Genomic DNA, 26,620 nt, shown 5'->3' on the forward strand with positions numbered 1-26,620 from the left:
AAAAGCCGAAACACTGCTGCATTCCCAGGGTATCACTAGGACTTGTCTACAATATCACTGGAGAATGGCAGCATCTGACAGAATAATGCTGGGGCCGTTGGTGGGAGCCATTGACCAGGGGACAAGCTCTACTAGGTTTTTGGTAAGTCATTCATAGAATTGTATTTCAATGTAACAACTGTACATCGTGATTTATTCCTTATGCCCTTCGATTTAAATGTCCGTCAATTACAAATTCTAGCAAATTACATTTTTGCAGATTATACTGTTATTGGTGTAGTTTATTGTAAGCGCATATTATCACGTCAATGTATGCATTAAGAATTAGTAGCCGTAACGTGCTTACACGTAGTGTGTCTGCTTGATTAATAGTAATTGAACAAGTTGGACTCGTATCTGTGTTTTGTCCCGGTTACGTTTGGTTTGGTGAAGTGAACGGCACCCATCTGGCCTGACATGAGTTGTCGGGTTGCATTCACCGTCTCTACATCTGTAATGTCACAGTTACTACACACGACAAGTCACAAGTAGTTAATATGTTGACAGCCCTGAACTGTCTGTAACAGACTTCACTGTATGTAATTCCACAGAAAGCCCGTAATAATGCAACAGGAGTCTCGTTTCCATCCCTGTTTATTCAGGTGTTCTAAACAACAAATAAAACTCATCATGAAACTACTGTAAACATGTATTGCAGGGTAGGAGTAAATAGTTTAAAAATGCCACAGCTATATTTAAGCAGCCAATTTAGTATTTTTTAATGAGATTTGTTTTTATAGTTAGGTCTATATATTTAATCGGAATGCCAAGGTTGGCTTTTTTTTTTTTTTGTTTGTTGAGAATGAGAATATGTTAGCCTTTGTTCAGCTTCTGATAAGTAGAGGAACACTTCATGTTGTACAGTAGATCTGTTAATTGTATTACTGCTCCTTCTTCATTGGACATTACACCCTCCAACACTGAACACTTACATTTCAGGGTGAAACTAGCAAAGCCCTCTGTGCCCACAGCCAATGGTGGTCTGCTGGCTTGGTTTTATGTGGTCTAAGTGGGGATGTTTTACATTGACCAAGGAAAACCCCTTTAAAGTGGTCCCTTTCTCTTTTTTAGTTTTAATTTCAGTTCATTTACATTCCACAGAACACTCTTTTTGGCTTCCCTTAAGGTCATGTTTGAATGTTCTGGATTCAAGCATGCAAGACATTCCAGGTTTTTTGACCCAAAAATAAAAAATAAAAAAAATTAGCCTGTGTAAATAAAACACAGATTACAATATTAATAGATAACTTACTGAGTTCATAATCGATATATTCAAGTCCAAAGAACCGCACTTGTTGGTCACATGATGTCAAAATTCATCTTTTGTAGAAAACTATTTTAGAAGGATGTCGGGCATTAAAATTACTTGCAAGTTGTATAATTTTCTGTTTTAGTCATCCCACCCTGGTTACTTTTCTCAAGCTTGGAAATTTCATTTCATTATCACGTGACTTCTGCTGTAATAGGGCTATAGCAAACAAATTTCACATATTTCAAAATAGGACCTTTAAGAAGAGTTCCAGTTTTTACATTTTATCATTGTGTTGAAGTGGAACGATGCACATGTGTCTAAGACAGATGTTGTCGTTGCTGCTTATATACTACAGAAAGGTATTTTCACAATCCTAAGAATAGTGTACAGTTTGTCAGGAAGAAGTCACAATTTCTGATGGGGGGGGGGGGGGGGGGGGGGACTACTTAACACTATAGTTCTGTATAGTATGGTGCTTCTCATTTTAAAAGAATGAATAGGTTATTTTGGTGATAATGATACAATATATTAGCGGAGGTGAGTGTGTGTTAGTATGCCACACTATCATTTTCAGTTATTTGATTAACATTTACATCAATATTTATTAAAGTAGGTTGTCAGTATTTGGCCTTTATCTGCAATTCTCTAGTGATCAAATGTAAAGATACCAAAATGGACCTTTCAACAAAAGTGTATCATTAAACAGTGATCAAACAGGTGTGAGTTGGTGGGTAGTTTTTTTTTATTTTTTTATTTATTTTTTTTAAATGTTAGGGGCATGCTTCAAATTCTGAATTTGCTAAGTTGCCGATCTTGGGGTCATAAACTTATACACAGAAAACAGTACCTTTTGAGATGTTTATTTTTTTTAGAAGAGGTCATGTGTACAAATAAGTTGTTTCGGGTCACTGTGACCCGTGGCATTTATCTTTGTAGATTTGTGTGCAGGAATAAAACAAACTTCTTTTAATTTGTTATTTTATTATTGTTATGTTTGTATTACTATGTCTAAAAATGGCTGCACCTGTCTTGAGTATCCCTTGGAGCACGGTCAAGACGATTTTTAAGAAGTGGAAGGTGTATGGCACCACCAAGACCCTGCCTAGATCAGGCCGTCCCTCCAAACTGGATGACCGAGCAAGAAGGAGATTGATTGGAGAGGCTACCAAGAGGCCAATGACAACTTTGCAAGAGCTACAGGCTTTTATGGCCAAGACTTGCCAAAGTGTGCATGTAACAACAATATCCCAAGCATTCCACAAATCTGGCCTGTATGGTAGGGTGGCAAGAAGGAAGCCATTACTCAAGAAAGCCCATCTTGAATCCTATTTGAAGTATGCAAAAAACACTCTGGAGATTTTGTAGCCATGTGACAAGTTTGGTGGTCTGACAAAACTAAAATGGAACTTTTTGGCCTAAATGCAAAGCGTTGTGTTTGGCGCGAACCCAACACAGAACACCATCCCTACAGTGAAGCATGGAGGTGGCAGTATTATGTTATGGGGATGTTTCTCATTGGCAAGGACTGGAGCACTTGTCAGGATAGAAGGGAAAATGAATGGAGCAAAGCACAGAGAAGTCCTTGAGGAAAACCTGCTGCCCTCTGCAAGAAAGCTAAAACTGGGATGGAAGTTCACCTTTCCGCATGACAACGCCCCAAAGCACACCGCTAAAGCTACGCTGAAGTGCCTAAGGAATAAAGCTACATTGGAGTGCCTAAGGAACAAAAAGGTAAATGTCCTTGAGTGGCCCACTCAGAGCCCCGACCTAAATCCAATTGAAAGTTTGTGGCATGACTTGAAGATTGCTGTCCATCAACACTCCCCAAGGAACTTGACAGAGCTTGAACAGTTTTGTAAAGAAGAATGGTCAAATATTGCCAAACCCAGACTCACAGCTGTAATTGCTGCCAAAGGTGCTTCCATCAAGTATTAACTTGGGAGTGGAGACTTATGCAATTATGGTCTTTCAGTTTTGTATTGAATATATAGTTTTTCTCAATAAAAACTTTTTTCCCCTTAACATTGTGGAGTATGGTTTGTAGATAAGTGGGGGGGGAAAATCATCATGTAAATGCATGAAACTCTGAGGCACTGACACAACAAAATGTGAAAAGTTCAAGGTGGTGTAGACTTTCTATAGACAGTGTGTCTGTATATCTCTCTATCTTTCTATCTGACATCTTTGAGAAGGTACATCGATAAAGTAGGTAACTGATGTAACTATTTGGCTACTAATTTGCCATTGGAGTTCAATTGTCTTCTGTGCCTGGAGTGTATGTGTACAGAAAACATAATTTGGCAGATTTAAATTGTAAAAGGAATTGAACATCATGTTGGTGAACTATAGCTCAAATGTTCAAATAAATGGCAAGACTGTTCAAATTACATGACTCGTGCATTGATACAATAAATTGCAACATAAAATCTAACTTATAATAATTAACCTTGGGGACATGGGCACTTTGGGTTCAATAGGGGTGGATGGAAAAAACAAACCACTTCCCTCCAGATACTAGTACAGTTGTCTTAACTTGAACCTCTCTTTTTACTTTAAGGTTTTTAATGCAAAAACAGCAGAATTATTGAGTCACCATCAAGTGGAGATCAAACAGAAATTTCCCAAAGAAGGGTAAGTCAAGCAGGCAAATGTTTTGGGTAATGCCTTCTAGTGACCGTGGGTTCATGTTTCTCCTCACTATCTTTCCAAGTTTCAATAGTTGCATGTTTTCTGAAGGCACTCCCTTGAAAGATGATTTTTACTCCCTGATATGCAAGGAACTGTTTGACTGGACCCTTTGTTGCCTAGTTGGGTTAAACCAGCAATAAAGGGTATAAGGCTAAAAAAAAACCCGGATCTTTAGAAGGCAAAGCATAAAAACGAAGGTTTGGTTTGTGTGTGCGTAACTGATCTGAGTTCCATTAATTGTTCAGGTGGGTGGAGCAGGACCCCAAGCAGATCTTGCAATCTGTCTATGAGTGCATGGAAAGGACGTGTGAGAAACTCACCCAGCTTGGTATTGACATATCCAACATCAAAGGTATTTCAAGTTTAAATAGCTTCATATTATAGTCTCTTATTGTACTGGTTCTTGTTTTGTAATTTTAAAGAAAATACTTGCCCACATTCCTTGTACATAAACAAGTTTTAGGGGGAGACAAGTAATCACTGTATTTCTTATTTCAAGCAATTGGAGTCAGCAATCAAAGAGAAACAACAGTTGTGTGGGACAAGATAACTGGAGAACCTCTCTATAATGCTATTGGTAAGTAGCTTCTATTTATTTTAAACATGTAATGGCAGTTTTTGAAGAAAGAATACCTGATGTAGTAGTATACTTGCATTGAACAGTCAAATGTGTGTTGCTTTTAATATCAATGTAATTACCTATAAACCAACACATGTTTTCTTTCAATACTGCACACCTGTATAGTCTACAGTAGGAAAGATAACTCCATTCTAAGGTATACCAGTTAACAAATCTTGTTTGCTTAAACTTAATTATCCAATCTTCCTTCTTCCAAAACCACTTTTGGATGTGGGTTAATAAGTGTGTAATGTATCTCTTAGTAATGCTTACTTCATACAAATGTAAGTGCACTGTAATACTTGTATGTCAACCTTATTAATTAATTTTAAATACATTGTGTGTAATGTGCACATGAATTATGAAACAGTGGTTGTTTTAATAACAAAATGGCATGATTTAATGTCTGACAAAGTTATTTGGAACATTATTCAGAAATGGTCTAATACAGTATATTGTACAAACCCTTAATTGAAGATATACACTTGGACCGTTGCAATGAAAGATAAAAGGTTCATGTAAATCTGTTGTAGAATCCCACTATTGCTCTACTAGCACTTCAGTGAGAAGAAATCATTAACTTTTTGTTATTTTATTGCATTGATTGACCATCACAGTTTAACAGTACTATCTGGATGCAGATAAAATTAGGTAAATTACACAAGTGTTTCAGCTATTTGTTGCCTTTTGTCTTTTCCTATAGGTTACGATTGAGGGGTAGATGAACTAAAGTGTTGTGTCTGTCGCAATCGTTGCAAACCAGTTGGAAGTGTAGAATGAAATGTACTAAACAAATGCAACGCTGTTAGCATCATTTTAACAAATGCTTAGTAGCCGCAGTTTAGCCTTAAGTGAAATGTAATTCTGGGCATTCCTACAGAAATTCACAAAAAAAAAAGGGTGGACATGAGTGATCAAAAATATTGTAATGAGATGTACTAAAGCTGTTGGCATTTCCCAGTCCGCTTTTTCTCGTGTGTTGCCAGTTGATAGTTGTATTTGAGATGAAAACCCAAGTACCTGATTTTCACTAAGGTCAGGATGTACTTATAAGCCTTGAAAACAAATTTCTATGACATTTCTGGTTTCCACAGCGTGTTGGGAGCAATAGACTGCACACATGTGCCACTAACCCCTCCAGCTCATTCTGAGCATCTGCATAGGACCATTATCTATTGTGTGTTACTTGTCTATGCTGCTAAGTAGACCAAGTTAAAAATAATAATAAAATAAACCCTAAAATCTTTTATTCGTATTTGTACGCCAATGTGTGCGGTGCAGCAGCAGCATGATTTATTTTGTGTTACCAGTAGGCTAAAGTAAAAAGAAAGTGTGCTAGGCATTCATTTGTATATCAATCTGATATACTCAAATAGTAATGACTAACAAGTAAGGGCTATTCAAACAATAGCCATGTATCCTTAAAATCAGTTAAATGTAGATTTGGTGTGTGGAGCTAGCCAGCGTATCCATAAAGAAAATAAAATAAACCTAATTTAGTCTATTTGTAAAAAGCTCCATAAAATATCTTCAATAGTGTTTTTACTTGTCATTCAAGAGTGGCTTTCTGGCTACAGTGCATCTTTTAAATCATCCACAGGTGTACTGTTCTTTGTGGTCTATATAATTTCCACTGCCTGACACTCCTGGATATGGCTGCCCAAGGCAACAAAACAGGGTGTTTCCACGGCTCGCCCAAGAGGATGAGCACAGCTATCTGGTCAGGTTTTCCATCTCATTCTGGATGTAGCCAAACTACCTACCAAGGAGGTGCGTCATCATCGACCAGGAAATTTCTACCATTGTGGCTGATTTTTGTTCATATAAGTATAGCAAGCATATACCACTTTCATGATTTGTCTTTTTAAGCTTTATTGTATTCACTAAAAGCAGAGAACTGTTAAATTGAACCGTGTTCGTCCTGCTTCAGCACACAAGACAAAAGTCTAATTTCGCTTTTTTTTTTTTTCCCTAAATTCATGATAAACTCAATGACAAAACCTGGCTATTTGGCTGTGCTCTCCTGAACCAGGTAACCATTGTATTGGTAATGAGCCTAAGGTTAAATGCATTTGTTTCCCGGCGGTTTCTTTTAAAACACAATACAATCCCCCAGTGACCTTTTGACGCACCGCAATTTCGGCGGCTAGCCATGGGCTGTAGCGCCAAGCAGTGGAAACAAGGCAATACACTTCCCATAGATGCATTAACATCCGTTAATACTCACAGGACAAGTCACCATTTGACACAACAAAATCTCTAAGGCAGCGGTGCAAGTTGTTGAAGCGCTGGCCATTGGCATGATTGAGAAGTCTTTGTACATATTCCAAATAAAGAAATAAAAAATTTGATTTGTGTAAAATTAAAATAGCTAGTACATTTAATTACCAAAAGTAACACAGTTGCAACAAAGTATTCAACAATTTCTAAGAGGACTTTCAAATTGCTGTTTGTGATGCGGCAATCTTTTCTGACCTAAAATAACATTTTTAAAAAATTGTTCAAGTTGACTAAACTATTTGGGGAAAAAAAGGAGGTCCTTTTAGTATTTAGAGCCTTGAATCCATGCTTTCCATTTTCCAAGAAAGCATTCTGAATGATCTCTAATCAGTTATGAGCCATACATCTGTGCTTCCTGGTGTCAATGTACCTTTTTCTTGCTAGTTCAGTTTGTTGCTAATGGAACATGTGTATGCTAAAAGGATTTTCATGAGGTAGAATACAAAGAATCATTCAAGTACCCTTGCCCAATTAAAATGTTAAATATTGTATTGCGAGATGTAAACTAAACCCCAGAGATTCCTGAAGGTAATGGTTTTATTTTGTTCACCCTGGAGTCGACCGTTCCTTACAATATATAACCCTAGGCATGTGTTTCAGTGACGGGGGAAACCTTAACCTTTCTTTACGCATGGTTTAGTCATTGCTGTCTAGATGAACCTTTCTGTGATCAAATGTCAAACGACCAACAAGCAGGAACTATTGAAACAATAGCAAAGCTGTTGTCTTTTAAATTCTGTACAGTTGGCAGTTTAATCATTATGAAGAAAAAAATCAACCCACTTGGACTAGAGGTGCTTGCACATCTTTGTTTTGTGAGGAAGCTGTGTTCGTAAACCAAAGAGCAATGTCCAAATACTGGGTTTGAGCACAACATGCTCATAATTCAGGTTAGGGTTTGGCCAGTCTTCTTGTTTACTCTTAAGTTAATAATGCCTAATGTGTAGACCAAGACCTGATCAACGTGTACCAGCTTCTGTATGCTAATGTTAAACAAGCAAGCATGACTGAGATGGTGAACTGGTTTGGGGAAAAAATAATGGCCCATGGTGAGACCTTACATATATTTAAACAACAAATTCCAAAAGTTAGGTGAAGCCTCCTGTGACAGGCTGACAAGTGGATAGAGGACCAGAGACAGACTGCAGTTCAAAAAAATAATACTTTTATTATAAGTAAACACAAAATAAAAGGGCACAAGGGCCAAAACAAAAGGATTTAAACACAAATAACAAAACACAAAGCAAAACTTACAAAAATGAAGGTTTCCAGGCTTGGCGATGTCTTCACTGGAACAGAATTAAAAAACCACAAAACAGCAAGCCAAAACCAGCAAACACAACCACTTGCTTGCTTTGTCAGGTGGCTGGGTGCTGAATGATCGTTAATTACTCCATTCAAACCCAGCCACCTGAACACAATAAACCCAGGCAGGTAGGGGAATCCCTGCCAATCTATACAGGGCAGAGCCCTGCTCTGCCACACCTCCTTTTATCTATAGGCCCATTTAAAAATAAATAACATATAACATTTTCCATCACTTCATACATTTTAATGAATGATTACATTGATACAATCCATTGTGAATTCATACGGTACTGTTATTTTTTCTTTATTTTTTAAACTAACAATTATCTGATCCATTTATATAAAAATGTGTTTATTTAAAATGAGGTTGGTTTGTTTCCTTTCAGTTTGGCTGGACCTGAGAACTCAATCCACAGTAGAGCGGCTAATAAACAGAACACCAGGGAAAAACAAGAACCACCTGAAAGTGAGTGACCCTGTCATTGCAGTGTATGAATACACAGGAACTGTAGATCATTCTCATAGCACTTGATCCAGGATTTTGGTGTTATAACCTCAACAAGAGGTTATAATGGTTTTTACTTTAACACTAGAGGACTATACAGTGCTCCCTCTATTTTATTCTGTTTTCTGATTTACACAATATAAAAAAAACACATGTAATATTAAAGTGCCCTTATACAATATAATATAGCACTTCATTGTCAAAACAGATCAAACCTGAATTATCAAACAGTGAAATATCAATAGACTACAAACAAGTACTGTGTGTTTCAATCCTTTTAATAACTATTCATATTAAAATACATATAGTACCACATTTCAGCATCTATTGTAGTGATATGTAACCTAATTGTTAACTGTTACTGGATCCGGAGTCGCGTACACAATCTATTCACACCCAGCACCTAATTTGCACATTAGTATTTTGATGCATGCATACTGCTGTTTTGTCTGTGCGTTTCACCCCATCTTACTCTCACCCCCTCTATTAATAGCACAAGACCGGCCTCCCCATCAGTACCTACTTCAGTGCTGTGAAGCTTCGATGGCTCATGGACAATGTGGATGGAGTCAGGAGTGCAGTTCACAGCGGTCGTGCTATGTTTGGTACCATTGACTCCTGGCTTATTTGGGTAAGAACGTTTAGTATCTCTAAGAGTTTACATCTATCTGACTTAAAACAGTAAATCATAAAATCTGAATTTCCTGCTGCCTTTATGTACTGTATAAAGTTTCCTAAGCTTAAATTTGCTAGTAAAAAGAGGCTGTAAATGTTGCACTGCCTTGCACACGCGCAATTGTTTGAACAAAATATTCTTGATTTTATTGCCTTCTGTAACTAAACTGGTATAAAGAAACATTGAGTTTGTGGCTGTCCCAGCCCATATTGCCTCCAAGATGAGGTTAGACTGAGATTAATGCCGAGGGAGGACACAGTAAAGCAAATAGTGGTGTATTTAAAAAAAAAAAAAAAAAAAAGTTAATAAATTCGGGATTGTTAAATATGTTGCAGTGTTCATGGGCAATTTTTTTTCTCTGGTCCTGATCATACCATTTCTGTAATGCCATCAGAGCTTAACAGGTGCCAAGAATGGTGGCGTTCACTGCACAGACGTGACCAATGCAAGCAGGACGATGCTGTTCAATGTTCACACGTTAGACTGGGATCCTGAACTTTGTCAGTAAGTGCTTGACACAAATTCCTTAATGTATTATATCAATATAAGGTCATGTACATTTCCTTTCATTGTATCTTAAACCTATTTAATGCTACAATTTAATATGTATGTAAAGCTATTTTGCAGTTGATTGTGCTTTTTTAAACAAGCTGTTATTTAATCCTAAATTTGAAAAAGATACTCTGATATATTTTAGTATTGAAAAGTACATTTTCCTAATGGATTATGCGCTCTAGATCACATTGTGTTAACGTTTCATCTGCAGGACCAGTATCTGAGCTCACTAAAAACATCACTTTGCACTCTGCTGCCTGTATTTTTTCCAGTACATCAGACTTGTTTACCCATATTATTCAATGTTTCTCCTACTCCTCTCAGATGTCCTATTCTGTTTATAAAATGTCATTTTATTGCACCCCTCCAGAATTAAAAAAAACAAAACTTTTTTTTTTTTTTTCCCCAAAATAGATTTTTTGACATTCCAGTGGAAATTCTTCCAAAAGTGAGAAGTTCCTCTGAAATATATGGCCTAATCGTAAGTTTTTTTTTGTGTGTGTGTGTCCCACAATTGTATATTTTACATGGAATTAATGTATATTCTTTTTGTAAAGGGAGTTTAAACATACTGAATTGCTTCCCATTTCCATCCAGTTACAGTGTGTAAAGGATTTTGTTACCTTAAAATGGCATCCCATTGCAAGCCTCCAATAACTTGCAGTGTCAGTTTTAAACATTATTATGCGCTCACCCACTTCAGTGTTCCTTGGGTTAGATTTAATCTATCCACAGTATGTTATTTTTGTAATAAGCATTATAGCATCAACTCATTTTATCTGCTCTTGGAAAGGGACATTGACCCTAAAAGCACTACTTATCTTATGCCGTCAAAATGCAAATAAGTTTTGTAAATTAGTGTTCTAGATAAAGTAGTTCACTGGTAATAAGTAAGCTTCTGAAGTGTCTCTCTCTCGCTCTCCTCTCTCTCTTTATTATAAACTAGTGATCAAGATTAACAATTGAGTTTCTGGACCTTGTACATTAATTCACAATTGACAACATTGCTTTCTTTACATTTCATAATTTGACAGATTGGGTGCGCTTGGTTATGGAAGTACTGTATGTACTATTTTACTGTTTGAGGGGTTATATGTTTGCCTGGACATTTTGCTTTCAGTCCAGAAGTTTGTGCCAGCAGTCCTTTTTTTAAAACTTACTTTTTTTATTTTTATTATTTCTGCTGACTCATAGAAAATATGTTCTAGTATGGTGAGTAATGTTTTTTTAATTTTATTCAGGCTGTTCCACTTGTGATTTGCCCTCACCTGTGACAAAACAGTAAACAGAGCATTTCCAATTGTCTACAATTGTCCGCTTGTTAATACTTATTGTGTTGAGAGATTTAATCGATTTTACAAGATTATTAATAAAGAATGTTTAAAGGACTTTGTTTTGATTATTTTTATGTAATCCAGTACCATCCTCAAGAGAAAGTCACGTAGTTTTCAATTAAATATTTCATATTTTACTTAATACTATGTGTGTGTGTGTGTATAATATATAGTGGTGCAACCAGGGAGCTCAGGAGGCTCGACCGACCGCCGCCCCCCCCCCAGCCATAGACGCAATTACAGTTGTTTGGTTTGGTTTATATTACCGACTACAAATTCATGTTAGTCGTATACATGTACTGTGTGGAAGCACTGACTGCGGCAAACATTGCTTCCCTTCCACCCAATGAAACCATTTACAAAACTACACTGAACAAAAATAAACGCAACATTTAAAGTGTTGGTCCTATGTTTCATGAGCTGAAATAAAAGATCCCAGAAATTTTCCAGATGCACAAAAAGCTTATTTCTCTCAAATTTTGTGCACAAATTTGTTTACATCCCTGTTAGTGAGCACTTCTCCTTTGCCAAAATAATCCATCCACCTGACAGGTGTGGCATATCAAGATTAAACAGCATGATCATTACACAGGTGCACCTTGTGCTGGGGACAATAAAAGGCCAGTCTAAAATGTGCAGTTTTGTCACACAACACAATGCCACAGATGTCTCAAGTTTTGAGGGAGCGTGCAATTGGCATACTGACAGCAGGAATGTCCACCAGAGCTGTTGCCAGAGAATTCAATGTTCATTTATCTACCATAAGCCACCTCCAACTTCGTTTTAGAGAATTTGGCAGTATGTCCAACTGGTCTCTCAACTGCAGACCACAAGTAACTACGCCAGCCCAGGACCTCCACATCCGGCTTCTTCACCTGTGGGATCGTCCGAGACCAGCCACTCGGACAGCTGATGAAACTGTGGGTTTGCACAACCAAAGAATTTCTGCAGAAACCATCTCAGGGAAGCTCATCTGTGTGCTCTTCGTCCTCACCAAGGTCTTGACCTGACTGCACTTCGGCGTCGTAACCGACTTCAGTGGGCAAATGCTCACCTTCGATGGCCGCCGGCACGCTGGAGAAATGTGCTCTTCACGGATGAATCCTGGTTTCAACGGTACCGGGCAGGTGGCAGAGAGCGTGTGTGGTGTCGTGTGGGAGAGCAGTTTGCTGATGTCAACATTGTGAACAGAGTACCCCATGGTGGCAGTGGGGCTATGGTATGGGCAGGCATAAGCTACGGACAACGAACACAATTGCATTTTATTGATGGCATTTTGAATGCACAGAGATACCGTGACGAGATCCTGAGGCCCATTGTCGTGCCATTCATCCGCCGCCATCACCTCATGTTTCAGCATGATAATGCACGGCCCCATGTCACAAGGATCAGTACACAATTCCTGGAAGCTGAAAATGTCCCATTTCTTCCATGGCCTGCATACTCACCAGACATGTCACCCATTGAGCATGTTTGGGATGCTCTGTATCGACGTGTATGACCGCGTGTTCCAGTTTCCGCCAATATCCAGCAACTTCGCACAGCCATTGAAGAGGAGTGGGACAACATTCCACAGGCCACAATCAACAGCCTGAACTATGCGAAGGAGATGTGTCGCGCTGCATGAGGCAAATGGTGGTCACACCAGATACTGACTGGTTTTCGGATCCACGCCCTTACCATTTTTTATTTTAAGATATGATGGAATACAGATATGCATCTCTTGGTCACAGTTATGTGAAATCCATAGATTAGGGCCTAATGAATTTATTTCAATTGACTGATTTCCTTGAATGAACTGTAACTCAGTAAAATCTTTGAAATTGTGTTTATTTTTGTTCAGTATATGTATGTAGGCGATACCTAACGTTTTCCAATTTAGAAAAATACATGGTTCCCTTCTAGTTGAAATGAAGTGACAAAATAAAACCGCACTAATGTAATTAGCCTTATTAGAAGGTTACACATTTGATTTGGTGGTTAAATTTTCTTTCGAGTTCAACACTGGTTACTGCTGAGTACATTATTGCTGCATTAAAAAAGTGTCTTGGAAGAAAAGTTAAGCTATTGATCTTGTCAAAACTGGGGCTAAACTGGATGTTGTGATTTAAAAGTTGGCAAATGCAAATCAATTGAGAGGATGGATAAAAGCATTTTGTCTCAATATTAGTGCAAACAGGAAAAAACTAACTGAAATTACCCCGTTGTACACTGCCTGACTAACAAGTAAGTCATAGGTTTTATTTATTATAATAGGCAGTGCTTAATTTGTAAAGAAAGAGGTGCTGGGGACAAAATAATACCGTCCTTTAACTTAGAACCACACATTAAAAATCATAACACGTTTATTTGAAAGAGTGTCGTATGTACTGGTGTTAGATGTTTACATTCACGTATTCTGCATACTATACAAAGTAGCAGTAGACTCCTAGTGCAGAAAAATTAATTGAAGGCAACTGCAGGACAAATAATAACTAAATATAACCCTGTGCATTTAAATGGTTTAAAAAAAAAATAAAAAAAAATTAAAAGGCATTCAGAGGACTCCAGAAGGACAACATTGATTTTTAAAAAAAAAAAAAAAAAAAAAAAAAAAAAAAATGGTCTGCACTCTTATCAGCGAGCGTATGCAACAAGCCGCTGGTAGATTACAAAAACAATTAAACTGAGGCTAGGCAGTTATCTTAGTATGTTTTATATTCTGTAGTATGTTTTTATTCTCTTAATTAAATTATATATTATGATATACTATATTAGCCTCCTATTTCTGTATGTTTCATGGTGTATTGCTGCCCTGTTTACAAATATTCTAGAGGCTTTGATAAAGCGAGTTTGATTGTGTAGTATTTTTTGTTTTTCTTCTGTGGGTCTCGCGATATTGTGGTTTTATACACACACTTGCATATATCGCGTGATATATGCAAGTGTGTGGTGTATTTTCTGGACATCTGCATGTGATTGACAAAATGATTGTGGATACAGGTTTTGTGTTCCAATAATTGGAAATGTGCTGCAACTGTTTTCTCATTGTCTGCATGTTTCATGCCAAGAGACCCTCAATATAAAAGGCAGGAGCTTCTGCCAGGGTGAGCACGTTTAGTTGTAACCTTTCCTCCATATATAAAATAGATAATGCACTTTGACTCTGAAGCACAACGGGGTTAGAGGTTGCAGGTCTTGCTTTGTGCTTGCATAACACATTTTTATGTTTGCAGCCTCTTGCACTTTGTACAGCAGCTGCTAAAGGTTTGAAGTATGGCCAGACAGTCTAAAATGAAAGGTTTCCAATTGATTTTAATCTTGAGTTTGTAGTAGAACAATAACCAAAGATGTTGTTCTTGGTGCCTAATCGCTGTCTATGCTTTAGTCAGATTTACTCCAGTGGTCATAATACAATCAAAGGATTCAGTACAAGGAAGCAGATATCCTGAAAAATACTTGACAAGAACAAAAGAATCTTCAGAACAAGTAGCTGCTGATGCTAATGTGGTGGTGGTTTTTTTTTTTTTTTTTTTTTTTTTTTTTCCCCAAAGCAACTTTTTCATAGTGCTTCAAAATGAACATTTCTGAAGCTTTCTGTACTGACACTGCACATTAGGTGGTTACAGATGCACTGTATCACAGCACCCCTGTCAGCCATTTCAGATCAGCTCCTTAAACTTTATTGTGGGCACTTTGGTGTGCTTATTGGCTTCTATTAAAGGTGCTCTAAAATGGGGGGAAAATCCATACATTTAGGACACATTTCCATATCTATGGATTTCTTTGAAATATGTCCCTTGTGTAGCTTAAATGTGCTTTTCAATGTGTGCGCATACCAGTTGAAACAACCTGAAAATTGTCTTCATTATTTCATTTAGTTAGGAACATTTTAAAAACTTTACTGTAACTACTGATCTGAACCTGATTGCTTTGATACATAGTGTAGTGGCATATGTAATGTGTAAGAAGTTACACACTAGGGTTTTGTTTTTTTAAATTTGGAATAGTTTAATATTGTGCTTGATTGCATAGAAAGTGTAAACTAGAAGTGTGCATCCTTAAGTATTGATAATATTTAGCAATAGAGTGATCTCTACCTATGATTTATTTATTTATTTTTTAAATGTAGTGTATTGGAAACGTATTGCTTCTGGCATCCATGCTTATATATAGATCATGTATTTTGATTTGTTTTTTTACAGAAATCTGGTTCTCTCACTGGCGTTCCTATTTCTGGGGTAAGCACAGATTACTCACCACAGCGTGTAACAATAATGCACCTAGATGTTTAACAATACGTAGACACAACATAAATAAATTAGGATTTCAATTTAAAAATACTAGCGGCTAGTTTCAGACCATTAGTATTAATCTTGGACTGCTTTTGCCAAGGTAACATTATCTATTCCAAGATTAGTACTAATCTGGGTTTGCGAAACCAGCCATAGACGTTGAGTACATTAATTTAAGTTTGAATTCATTTTAAACAGAATTATGGACTACTGTTATCATCCACAGGAAATAGGGATGTGGAGCCACCAATATATAAATACCTACTGTATTTATCTTCAGTACTGTCCTGCTGAAATTGATGGAACTTTTCCAATTATACTGACTTGTTTTCATCGTACTCCTGCAAATTTATAAAATTGGCATAAGGTGTTTGTTACTCTCTTGCAATAGTCTTAATATTAGAGGTGTACTCTTGTATTGCAGTGTTTGGGTGACCAGTCTGCAGCTTTAGTTGGGCAGATGTGCTTTAAAGATGGACAAGCAAAAAATACGTAAGTTTAATTGCTTCTAATTTACAACTTGGACATGACTTGCCTGTTTCCCATTTCCTGCTTTCCTCTCGTATGCCTTTCTCAAGTAGACCAATCCAGTTCTCTCTGGGAACCAATTATTGTTCCAATGACATTCACTGTTAACCTATTCCACATGTGTATTACATTTTGTGTAGTAGGTTTTTCAGGGTTAAGTTTATTTCATGCAGAAAATATGATTTTTTTTCTGGTCAATTTTCAGTGTGACATAAACCTCCCCAGGTTTCTTTCCATGTCATCATATGCCAAAGTATTCTTTTGTGGCATATCCATATATTTGACACATCTGAGTATATATTGAAAATCAAAATGCATGTGCTATGCAGCATTTAGTGTAAAAGCCTAGAGAATCTGGTTAGGGATGCTTTTAAAGTCTCATTTCTTTGCCAGTGTGAACTTATCTTCCCTAACCTCTCCTCATATTTTAGGTCCTTGAGACCAAGTTTCATGTTGATTGCCATGGGCTGTACCCTCCCAAGGGCATATATATCCTTCCAATGTTACAGTGACCCAATCTGCCCACAATACACTAGGTGAGGCCTGCAGCCATGCATTAGGATGATGGTTTAATGCTTTTCCCATATCCCTTTCCTGATCAGTACACTGTGTATATAACTGTTCCATTAAACAGTCTGTCGTGGCTTTTTGCAACCAGTTTTAGAAACTTACATTTGTATGCACTAAACTACATTTTGTCATTTACTAATCCAGTGGCCTAGAAGGACATGGATCATTTGAATCGGACTGCACATTCATTTGCTATACCTCCAAATTTAGTATTACATATGTGAACTTCTCATTTTCAAAACCATTGTCCACATTAAAATGATTATAAAGTCAGTATCTCACACCACGGCTTCTGACTAAAATATGAATCTGGCAAGAGGTGGTGTTCATCCTTGTGCAAATATAATACAAGTGGTATCCATGTACACCCATTAATGCTATGCTGTAGTAGTAGTAGTAGTCCCATCTTGTTTCCATGATTTGGTGCTACCACCAGCGAAGACTCTGTTCTGCTGTGAATGCTTTAGCCCCAACAGCAGAGCAAAGCTGTCTAGTGACTGTCAAAATAGTGAATGCATCTTGTTGCTCCACAATTACAAAAAATTGTGTGTCTAGCTATGACTATACTACCTTAGCGCCCCCCCCCAACACAAAGGGTAATGTCACAAAAGTGATGATTTTTAAGTTTCCCCTGCTGTTTGTTAGTTTCAGAGTGATAAAACATAGATGGCCAGATCTTCCATATGAACATGAGATGCCCTTGGTGGTATTCACATGTTAATGTGGTGTGTGTGTCTGTGCAGATACCGTATTACTTTGAATTAACGCTGCAGTGTTTATGTAATTGCTATAAACAGCTGCAGTGCTTATTCAAGCGTGGTGGTATTTTTCAAGTAATACAGTATACATGCATGTGTGTTATTTGTTGCAGGTATGGAACTGGTTGCTTTTTGCTTTATAATACTGGCCAGAAGGTAAGCATATGGACAAATACTGCATTATTTATTTTTTACATAAAAATTATGTTGCATTTTGTCAAACTGAGATTGTAGAAGATGTTGGCGTGTGTTATGTTTCTTAAGCACTCTAATACTAAGCTCAAGCACTGTAGTGCCCATGAAACCCTCTTCACCTTGTTGGAATGCATCACTTTGTCATTTAGTGCATCTTTCAATGAAAACCAATTCTTCATCTTTTTATTCTTTTAGCCTGTGATGTCTGAGCATGGACTTCTGACAACTGTTGCATACAAGCTTGGGAGAGACAAGCCTGCCTGTTATGCATTAGAGGTAAGTCTTTAATTCCTTTCTTTGTGTTCTCCATTACAGCTGCATGAACCAGTTACACAGATGAGGGTCTTTGGTGTTTATTAGACTCTTATTTCTTACTCTTAGACACATATTTTTTTATGCCTGTTCAGATGATAGAAAGGGAACAGTAAACCAATGCTTCACTTTTTTAATTCATTTATTATAATTTATAATTAATTTATAATTAATATTGAATGAATCCTGTTTTCCTAGGGATCTGTGGCTATAGCAGGAGCTGTGATACGCTGGCTGAAAGATAATCTGGGAATTATACAGTCTCCAGAAGAAGTTGGTGAGTGTTCAAATTCCCCCACGGAAATACATATCACTATGTAGGAGGGGCCCGCACATACGATGTTACATTTTTAGCTCAGTGGTGTTGACATTTGATACCAGAATCTACTATTTTTTTTCATGCTTTTTTTGTGATTTATTGAGCTAAATGATATGACAGAGCAGAAAATGCAGAAGCCTCCAAAAAACTTGATCTGTGGCTATTTCTTTCTTTTTGCACAATTATATATGTCTCCATTTGCTTTTTTTTTTTTTTTTTTAACGTTCCAGAAAAACTAGCTGCTTCTGTGGGCACTTCCTATGGCTGCTATTTTGTCCCTGCATTCTCTGGTCTATATGCACCATACTGGGAACCTAGCGCTAGAGGGTAAGTCAGTGAGTTTTGACCTTTCCTATATCGAGATGATCAATTTGCATGTCTTTGTCATTGTGCATGGAGGGCTGGTATTGTACATATTTAAAGAGGTGTCAAAAGACAATTGGCATACAAAGATGCTAGTTTGAGTCCCTCTGCGTCATCTTGCTGCTGGTCTGCTATAACGTCATTGCAGCCACTGTGCTAGGGCTACTTGTGTTGGATCAGTAGCTGACAGTGCAGGCTTGATGAAACCCTACCGAATCTATAAGACATCTCTGACAGGGCCTGCTTTGGCATCTGGGAAACACATTATGGCATGCTGGCCAAGCAGTGTAGTTGGTGCAGGTGCTGCTGTGGTGTGGAACTATCAGTACTAGATAACCAGTGCCACCATGTGGCCTGACAATGTATTGGTGTCACTGATGCCAGAAGGGAAATGCTTTATACTGAACATCTTGGCAGCTAGCACCACCTGTGTGCAATATGGTTGATCATATGCTTTGCACCTGCTGGCTCCATTTAATCAATGCAAAGTGTAGAAAACAATAGCTGCCATTGGTTATAACTTGACACCCATATTTGTAGGAATTACCATTTTTTTGTATCTTTTTGTCCTTAACAACATACATGCATTTGCAGATGAAGTAGTTTGTTTAGCAATTACCTAACTGTCTGCATTCACTTCATGGCTTAGTGTATTAATGGGGTGGGTTTTTTTTTTTTCTTTTTTTTATTTCCCCTGACAGGATCATCTGTGGCCTTACTCAGTTTACTAATAGAAGTCACATTGCATTTGCTGCTTTAGAGGCAGTCTGCTTTCAGACACGAGAGGTGAGGACTGTTTGTGCATTTTTTTAAATTACTGAAATAATATTGGTATAAAGTTATCTGGGTTGGTGCTTTTTAGGGAAAAGCGGTATTAGAATTTACCAGTTATAAATTTATGGTTTTAAATAAGTGTTTACTTAGATTCCGTTGACACTGTCTCCAGTTTGGTCCACAATCGTTTTCTATAACAAGGAAGGGAATTTTTTTCCTCTTGAAAATAGCTCCTAATATTGACCTTAAATTCACTTTTGGTCTTGCATTTTGAAGAGGGTAACGTACGATGTGCTGCTGGTCTTGCAGTTTGAAGAGGGTAACGTACGATGTGCTGCTGGTCTTGCATTTTGACGAGGGTAACGTGTGATGTGCTTTTGTAGATTTTGGATGCTATGAACAAGGACAGCGGGATTCCTCTAAAGCAACTGCAGGTAGACGGAGGAATGACAAACAATAAGCTACTGATGCAGCTGCAGGCAGATATCCTCTGCATCCCAGTAGGTAAGGAACAGCTGGCCTTGTGGCCCGACAGCACAACTATAAATAAACAAAATACTGCAGACGTATTAAATGAGGGCATTGAAGATTTTATAATTATTTTTCCCCATAAGGTGCCAGAATGATAAGTGGTGAGAGGTCTTGGTATGTTCTGCCAAGGTTGTTGGTGGTGGGGGAGTTTTTTTAAATGATTTGTTTTTAATTTAAGGGGTTGTGCGTATATGTGGCACTTGATAGCTACAATTGGATTGGTGAGGTTAAAATGTTATCTGTATTAGAGACGCAGTAACCTTCAGTCAATTGAACTTTGCTAATATAGCAATTGGTAATGCAGCGATCTACTGCTGTAATGTACACTAAACCTGTGTAGCTCCTACCTTTCATTGTCTTGCAGTTCTGTTAAAAATTACTGTAAGATGTATGCCATATTGACGTCCAACTGCAGTTTATCTAAATGCAGTATTGTCTGTTACAGTGAAGCCGTCCATGCCAGAGACCACAGCCCTCGGTGCAGCTATGGCAGCAGGAGCTGCTGAAGGGGTCCAGGTGTGGAGTCTGGAGCCTGAAGACCTCACCGCAGTGACCTGCGAGAGATTTGAGCCACAGATTAACCCAGAAGGCAAGGGTCCACCCAATTCACTTCAATTGGGATATCTGAGCCCAGTGCAACTGAATCTATAAGTGTTTGTGTAGTTGTCCATTTCACACAGACATGCTATATGTAGTAGGGCATATTTCATGCTGAATCAGCAAATTAGGACATTCACATTGTTTGGTCCACAGAGACGTGTTTTTTGAGAGGCGGGTGGGGTAGCATGTACCACATTACATTTTCTAGCTATCTCTGAAACCCAGCATGATGGGGCATAGCCAGGTGATAGTGTTTTCAGTAAATTCACACCGACACAGATTGCTAAACAAGGGATCAGTTTGGGTCTTCATCAGCATTTACATCTCTGTCCGGGCTGCATTCAGGCTGAACAGTGCCATCTTCTGGTGTAATTGTATACCACATGTGTATCGTTTGTTGGACAAAGCACAGTACAATTTGGATATTTTGCTGCTATTAGACTGGTACATTTGAAGTTGCATATATATAGAACAAAATTGGTTTTGCAACACCTCTATATTAATTGTGTGAACATACAGCTATGGCTAAAAGTTTTTCATCACCTAGAATTTTAGGATTGAGGCATAATTTTTAAAAAATTAAATTGCACATAATTTAGATATTTTAAAAATGCCAAATAAACTGCAACATGATTAGATTTCAAATTTCTAAACTTGTCAGTTTTTCGTTAAATATATGGAAAGTACAAAGCCATGTGTAATACAATATGTTATCGTAACATTCAGCAGATTTCATTTGACTTTTGAATTAAAATTAGTTAATTCTACAGCATGATGCAAAAATTTGGCCTTCGCTGTAGATTGTCATTCATGACAGTTGCTGTTAAAACAGAGCTTTAGTTTTGAGAACTTTTTTTAAAAAAGCAAATGGCATTATGTATATATGATATTAAACATGCAGTAAAAATCCAGTTTCACTTTAACACTTGTGCTTGCTTTTCAGAGAGTGAATTTCGATACGCCCGGTGGAAGAAAGCTGTAGCTAAGTCTATGAACTGGGAGACCACGACGCCTTTGAATTGCAACGGTGAGTAACTCCATTTAACTAATTTTTAAATTAGATTTTACTGTAAGTGTATTTTACAATATGCATTGGTACTGTAGTGTTCAGCAAAAAAATATTTGGTACTGCAGGCATTGGATACTTAAGAGACATTAGCTACCACATTTTCTTTAGTACTATAGATGGATGCAGCAATCCTCTTGGTTGAAGCTCTACTGGTGGGTAAAGAATACATATAAGCAAATCAAATCCTGTCCCATTTTTTTCTTTTAAGCAATTTAGTCAAATTTGCTCTTTCCTGATTTCCTTTGCTTATGTACCTTTCCCGCCCCCCTACATTTCAGGATATTATCTCCATATGGGCAAAATTGGATAGTAGATGCTTCTTTGACATACTTCCGAAAACATAATATTAGAAAGAGTAAATTAACTTTCAAATAAAGAAATAATAATCTTGCCTTCACTTGGACATCATGTTGTTGTTATATATAACTGTAATATAGATTATGGACCATTACAGTTAAAGGTGTATTTAGGAATGTGCTGTCTGTCACCTCAATTTATATTGCTGTGTGATATATATTTACTTTTAATTCGCACAGTTAGGTTGTGCTGCGTGTATATAGTTTCCGAAGTGCTTTCAATTAAATAAATTGTCGTCTTTTAATTTGCAAAAAGGTGAGTTTGGCGTAGCGATGCAGATCCACATTATAAATACAACAATAATATTAGTGTGTAACGTCTTCGGGTAGGGTTTTAAAAAAACTTCCTCTTGTTACAATTCTTCGATCTATTGATGTTGAGGTTTAAACGTTTTAAATTGAAATGAGGCAAAACATACATGATGATTGCCCAGTTAAAAGCTGACAATTCCCTGTGAATCGAAAGCACTCTGCAGGACCGAATGACATCGTTTAAGAGCATCACTATGTTCATATTAAATGTCGGTTCCATTTTTTAACCCTACATGAAGAAGTTGCACACTATTGTTACGCTTATTGTTTATAATGTGACAGTTTGTTTTTAATTGAAAGGATTTTGGAGATTATACACACGGCACAACCTAATTGTGATTTAAAAGCTTAACCGGATTTCAATCGAAATGTGTCGGTTCAGTGAGACCTTAAAGGATCATTATTTGGAACCGCTGTATTCATCCCATCCCCCATTTTTTTATATTGTTACCCTACTAAACAGTTTTGGTCTTGCTGATTTTTAAAGTGTTTCTTTTTTTAATAGGCAAACCCTGAATATAGTTTCTTCACCTATCCATCAGTCTGTCCCTATTCCGTATTATGATTCTTAATTTAAAAATCTATCCTTTTAAAGGACATGAATGTACAGGTTATATGCATTTGGTATTTCCTATAGTTTATATACAACGCTATTCACAATGCTTTTCTCAATATTGGCTAAGAAAGAGCCATACTCAATTGGAAAGGTTTATTTTTTTGGTTGCTTAGAATCGTGTAACCAGTGGCTGTTTCTCCTCTGCCAAATTATTTTTTTTAACTCCATTTTCTAGCAAGCAGTAAATCCATGGAAATTATGCCCAAGTATTTAAGATCAGCATAGCGGTATTAGCATTGCATTCCATCAAGGCAGTATTTACTGAATTAATGTATTGGCTGATTGCTCTGTTTTAATACAATTTAATACAATGTGTAATTCTGTTAAATCCCTTATTTGATATATTTTGTTCTCTTCCTTGTTCTGCTTGAATCGGACCCCTGTGCTGGATGGCTGCAGGTGAAACTAGTATCTTCAGTAGTCTGCCTCTGGGTTTTTATGTACTGGGTAGCATGTTTATGTTAATTGGAGCAAAGTACATTTCAGGTTAGTTGTTGTTCCAGGCCTTGAGCGCTTCTGTGCCTGTGTTGCATTTACATTTTCCTACCATCTGACATTTGTTTGCTTGTTTGTTTGCTTCCTTGTGTGTGGATTTTTAATACTAATACAGTGATCCTCAGATTGTAATTTGGATAAAAAAATCTTTTAAATACTTTCAAATTTTAGCCTCAATCATATGCCCTCAAATTTTGTAAACAAATTAAAAAAAAAAGTTTTGTTATACTGTAACTTTCAAAAGTAACCAAGAATTCATAATGGATTCAAACAATAACTTTGAAAGAGGTTTTTCAATTGGAATTGCTATGCTTCTGTAAATTTTATTTTGAAGAACATAATAAATGTTAAGGTAGTTACACAAATATAAACCTGACATTTTAATGGGGATCACAAAAAAAAAAAATCTACTAAACCACAGTGTGAGTGAACCATTTTACAAAGTGCAACTGGCATGGTGACTGCTTGTTCCCTGCAGGTGTGGCTACTTTGTATTCACTTCACCAACTTATTAAGCACTTCTTTTTAGAACAGTGTGTTTATCTGACTCTCCAGATCAGAAAGATGCACTGTGATCTTGTCCTGTGTGATTCTGGTTTTCTGCAAGTTGAGTATGAAGCACCCAAGCTCCTATTTGAAACTGTTGGGACATTACGATTCTACACTTATGTGGAATGTTTAATTAAACAATCGCCTAGAGTAGCAATATATATATATATATATATATATATATATATATATATATATATATATATATATATATATATATATATATATATATATATATATATATATATATGGCTTTAAAATTTAACTCCTTTGCAAATTGGGCAGTTTTCATGCTATTTCAATGAGGAACCGTTGTATACTTGAAACAAATATGCTGCTCTGTAGGGTGGTTATTTTATTGGTGTTTCGTATGGACCTCAAATAAATGTCAGGGATACCATAATCATTATTGCACCATGTTCATAAGTGCTTGCAGTGGTGGTGTTGAACTCCTGTACTTGCATGCATTCATACACTGCCTGGATGTTTGAATTAGGTTCTCCCCTCCATATTTTGTTGAGGCCTAGTTTTAATGTAAAGATTATTGATGCAATCGTCTTGATTGTAGCTCGGTAAAGTTAAGGAGAGTGGTAAATAGAATAGAGATCAGCTCCTCAATATGGCTAGTAATTAGTTATAATCAGAGCTATATTTAACATTCTGTTTTCCCCATCAGTCAATTATAATTTAAAAATCAATATAAATTAAATGACCCCACATATCTAAATTGTCTCCTTGTACTATACATGTTCGATGTAGCAGAAATATTTCCAGTCAGTGATGCAGCTCAATGCAATGTGTTCAGTGTTTTACCAGATGCAAACTAAAGTGGCTGCCAGGTTCCTACATGTGGTAGTAAAACTTTTTGCAAAAAAAAAAAAAAAAAAAGGATATTTACACACTTTCAGAAATAGGAATTTTTCAAACTTACTGAACATACCAACAGGCTTGAGAACTGGGGCAAGCCAGCTGCAAGGGAAGTCGTGGTTGTCAAACAAACTGTCCACATGGTTGTGTTATAATTTTAGTAGAACCAATTGCCACTTTGCTAAAAGTGGTCCATTGTAGATGCGGGTCATGTACCGTCCAACTGTCACACATACATGATAAATCAATTGAAACCACCACCCTGCCTGCTGCTGCTGCTGTTTTTATTTTTGGTGAATTTGAATTTGTGGTTTAATAATGTCAAACTTCTCCATACATATTGTAGTCTGGGATTTATTTGATCTTCTATTTCAATATTATGCTCAGTTCCTAGAACATCTTGACATACACAAATACTGTAAATGTTTACAGTAATTTCCCAAACTGGCCGTGCACCAGTTCAGAACTCATATTTATTGTCTCAAATACTAACTTGCTTGTTGTACTGTGTAATATACTGAAGTATCAATTTTTTTTTTTTTTTTTTTTTGTTTTTTACCAAAAAAAAAAAAAAAGACTCGGCTTCATGAAAAACAAACAATTTGTATTGCTTTAAAATCGCATCATAAATTAATGCAAGTGTGGCCAGTGTTTCTGTAAGCCAGGGGTGTGGCTGATACTGCACTGATGGCGTGTGTCATCTGAATCCCCATTACACAGTATGACAGAGGTTGTGGACTGGCTGCCAATTGAAGTTACCGGCCAAATGCAACAAGGTTTGGCTGAGAGAGCTTAAAAGTGTGGCCCGGGGCTTGAGTTTGGACGCCCCTGCTCTACGGTCTTTGTTTCTATGACCTATGAAAGGAGAGTCCTAGTCGAGTTTCTTCAGGGAAACATCATCATTATTGTAATGAATTTTTTGTGGGTTGTCGCCAAATAACAAATACCACTCAACCCTGGAATGTGTCTGTCTATGCAGTTGAATGAACTTCCACCTGACTGGCATCAGTCTGCTTGGTGGGCCCAGCTGCAGCCCCAGTTCAAACTAATGGAATGCCTAATTCAACATCCATGGAGGCTACTATCGGTTTCATGGAATGTAAAGCATCTTCTTTGTAATGTAACTGTACCTGAATTAATCCCACAACTTTTTTTTTTTCTTCACATATAGGGTTAAAAAAATAAGCAACGGTTCGATTTGCTTGTTTTGAAGTCTGCTTTCCATACGTCAAAGATCCAGGTTTGCCTCTGCATGTGATGGAGCCTTCTGGGAAGAAACAAAACCCATTCCAAGTTTACAGACCATCACCAGCCCTCCTTAACATTTCCCTGCTGCCTTGTTGAAGTGTGTTTGGACTTAATTATTGTGTCTTACTTTATATTTATATTTAAAATAAATAAATACATATATTTTAAATAATTTGATTAAATGATTTTGGGACGGTGATGGCAGAATACATTGTTTCCTCGTTTTACAAATATTTCTGCTAGTATTGGAGGTAACTTTACTATAGATATTTAAAATTAAAAGCTTTCCTGGGTCCTCATTGAATCTGAACTGCAGCTTGAAAAAAGGGAGATATTAGCCAATAAATTCTGTAAGCAAAAGTAGCATTGGAAAGCCTACGATACTTAAGTGATGCAGTATAGAAGAATATTTGTTTAGACCTACACTGTGTATTGTGAATGGTGTGTATTGCATGAGTATTGCACTGCTGTGCATGTCAAATGCTTTTAATAAGATATGTAAATATGCTTTTAATAAGATATGTATTTTGTGTGTGTGTGTTATGTAATGTGTATGTGTGTGTGTGTGTGTATGTATGTATATATATATATATATATATTATATATATATATATATATATATATATAT

The 26,620-nt window shown here is 37.0% G+C and overlaps 1 protein-coding gene across 4 annotated transcripts; it reads left to right on the forward strand.

Annotated features, from left to right (window-relative positions):
• On the forward strand, positions 1–26,311 carry LOC121327802 (glycerol kinase-like). 4 transcript variants are annotated; one of them, XM_041272008.1, is made up of 20 exons: positions 1–142; positions 3,849–3,922; positions 4,225–4,331; positions 4,479–4,556; positions 8,573–8,652; positions 9,185–9,322; positions 9,762–9,871; positions 10,337–10,403; positions 15,441–15,476; positions 15,955–16,022; positions 16,490–16,594; positions 17,500–17,542; positions 17,777–17,857; positions 18,092–18,170; positions 18,443–18,539; positions 19,277–19,361; positions 19,733–19,853; positions 20,326–20,469; positions 21,424–21,507; positions 23,233–23,524. In XM_041272008.1, the coding sequence occupies exons 1-20, from the start codon at positions 65–67 to the stop codon at positions 23,322–23,324; spliced, it is 1,767 nt and encodes a 588-aa protein (XP_041127942.1). In that variant the 5' UTR covers positions 1–64; the 3' UTR covers positions 23,325–23,524. The 4 variants fall into 4 exon arrangements, with proteins under 4 accessions (XP_041127942.1, XP_041127944.1, XP_041127943.1 ...); XM_041272009.1 differs by lacking the exon at positions 23,233–23,524 and adding an exon at positions 25,916–26,311 and having other exon boundaries at positions 3–142; XM_041272010.1 differs by lacking the exon at positions 16,490–16,594 and having other exon boundaries at positions 2–142; positions 23,233–23,523.
• Positions 26,312–26,620: the final 309 nt, after the last annotated feature.

Source organism: Polyodon spathula, chromosome 15, assembly GCF_017654505.1.
Source record: "Polyodon spathula isolate WHYD16114869_AA chromosome 15, ASM1765450v1, whole genome shotgun sequence".
Classification (NCBI taxonomy): Eukaryota; Metazoa; Chordata; class Actinopteri; order Acipenseriformes; family Polyodontidae; genus Polyodon; species Polyodon spathula.

Coding starts and splice junctions, on each gene's coding strand:
- LOC121327802 (XM_041272008.1), top strand. CDS start 65: ATGGCAGCATCTGACAGAATAATGCTGGGGCCGTTGGTGGGAGCCATT. Junction 15,477..15,954: donor CTGGCGTTCCTATTTCTGGG/GTAAGCACAGAT, acceptor CTTGTATTGCAG/TGTTTGGGTGACCAGTCTGC. Junction 18,540..19,276: donor TGGGAACCTAGCGCTAGAGG/GTAAGTCAGTGA, acceptor TTCCCCTGACAG/GATCATCTGTGGCCTTACTC.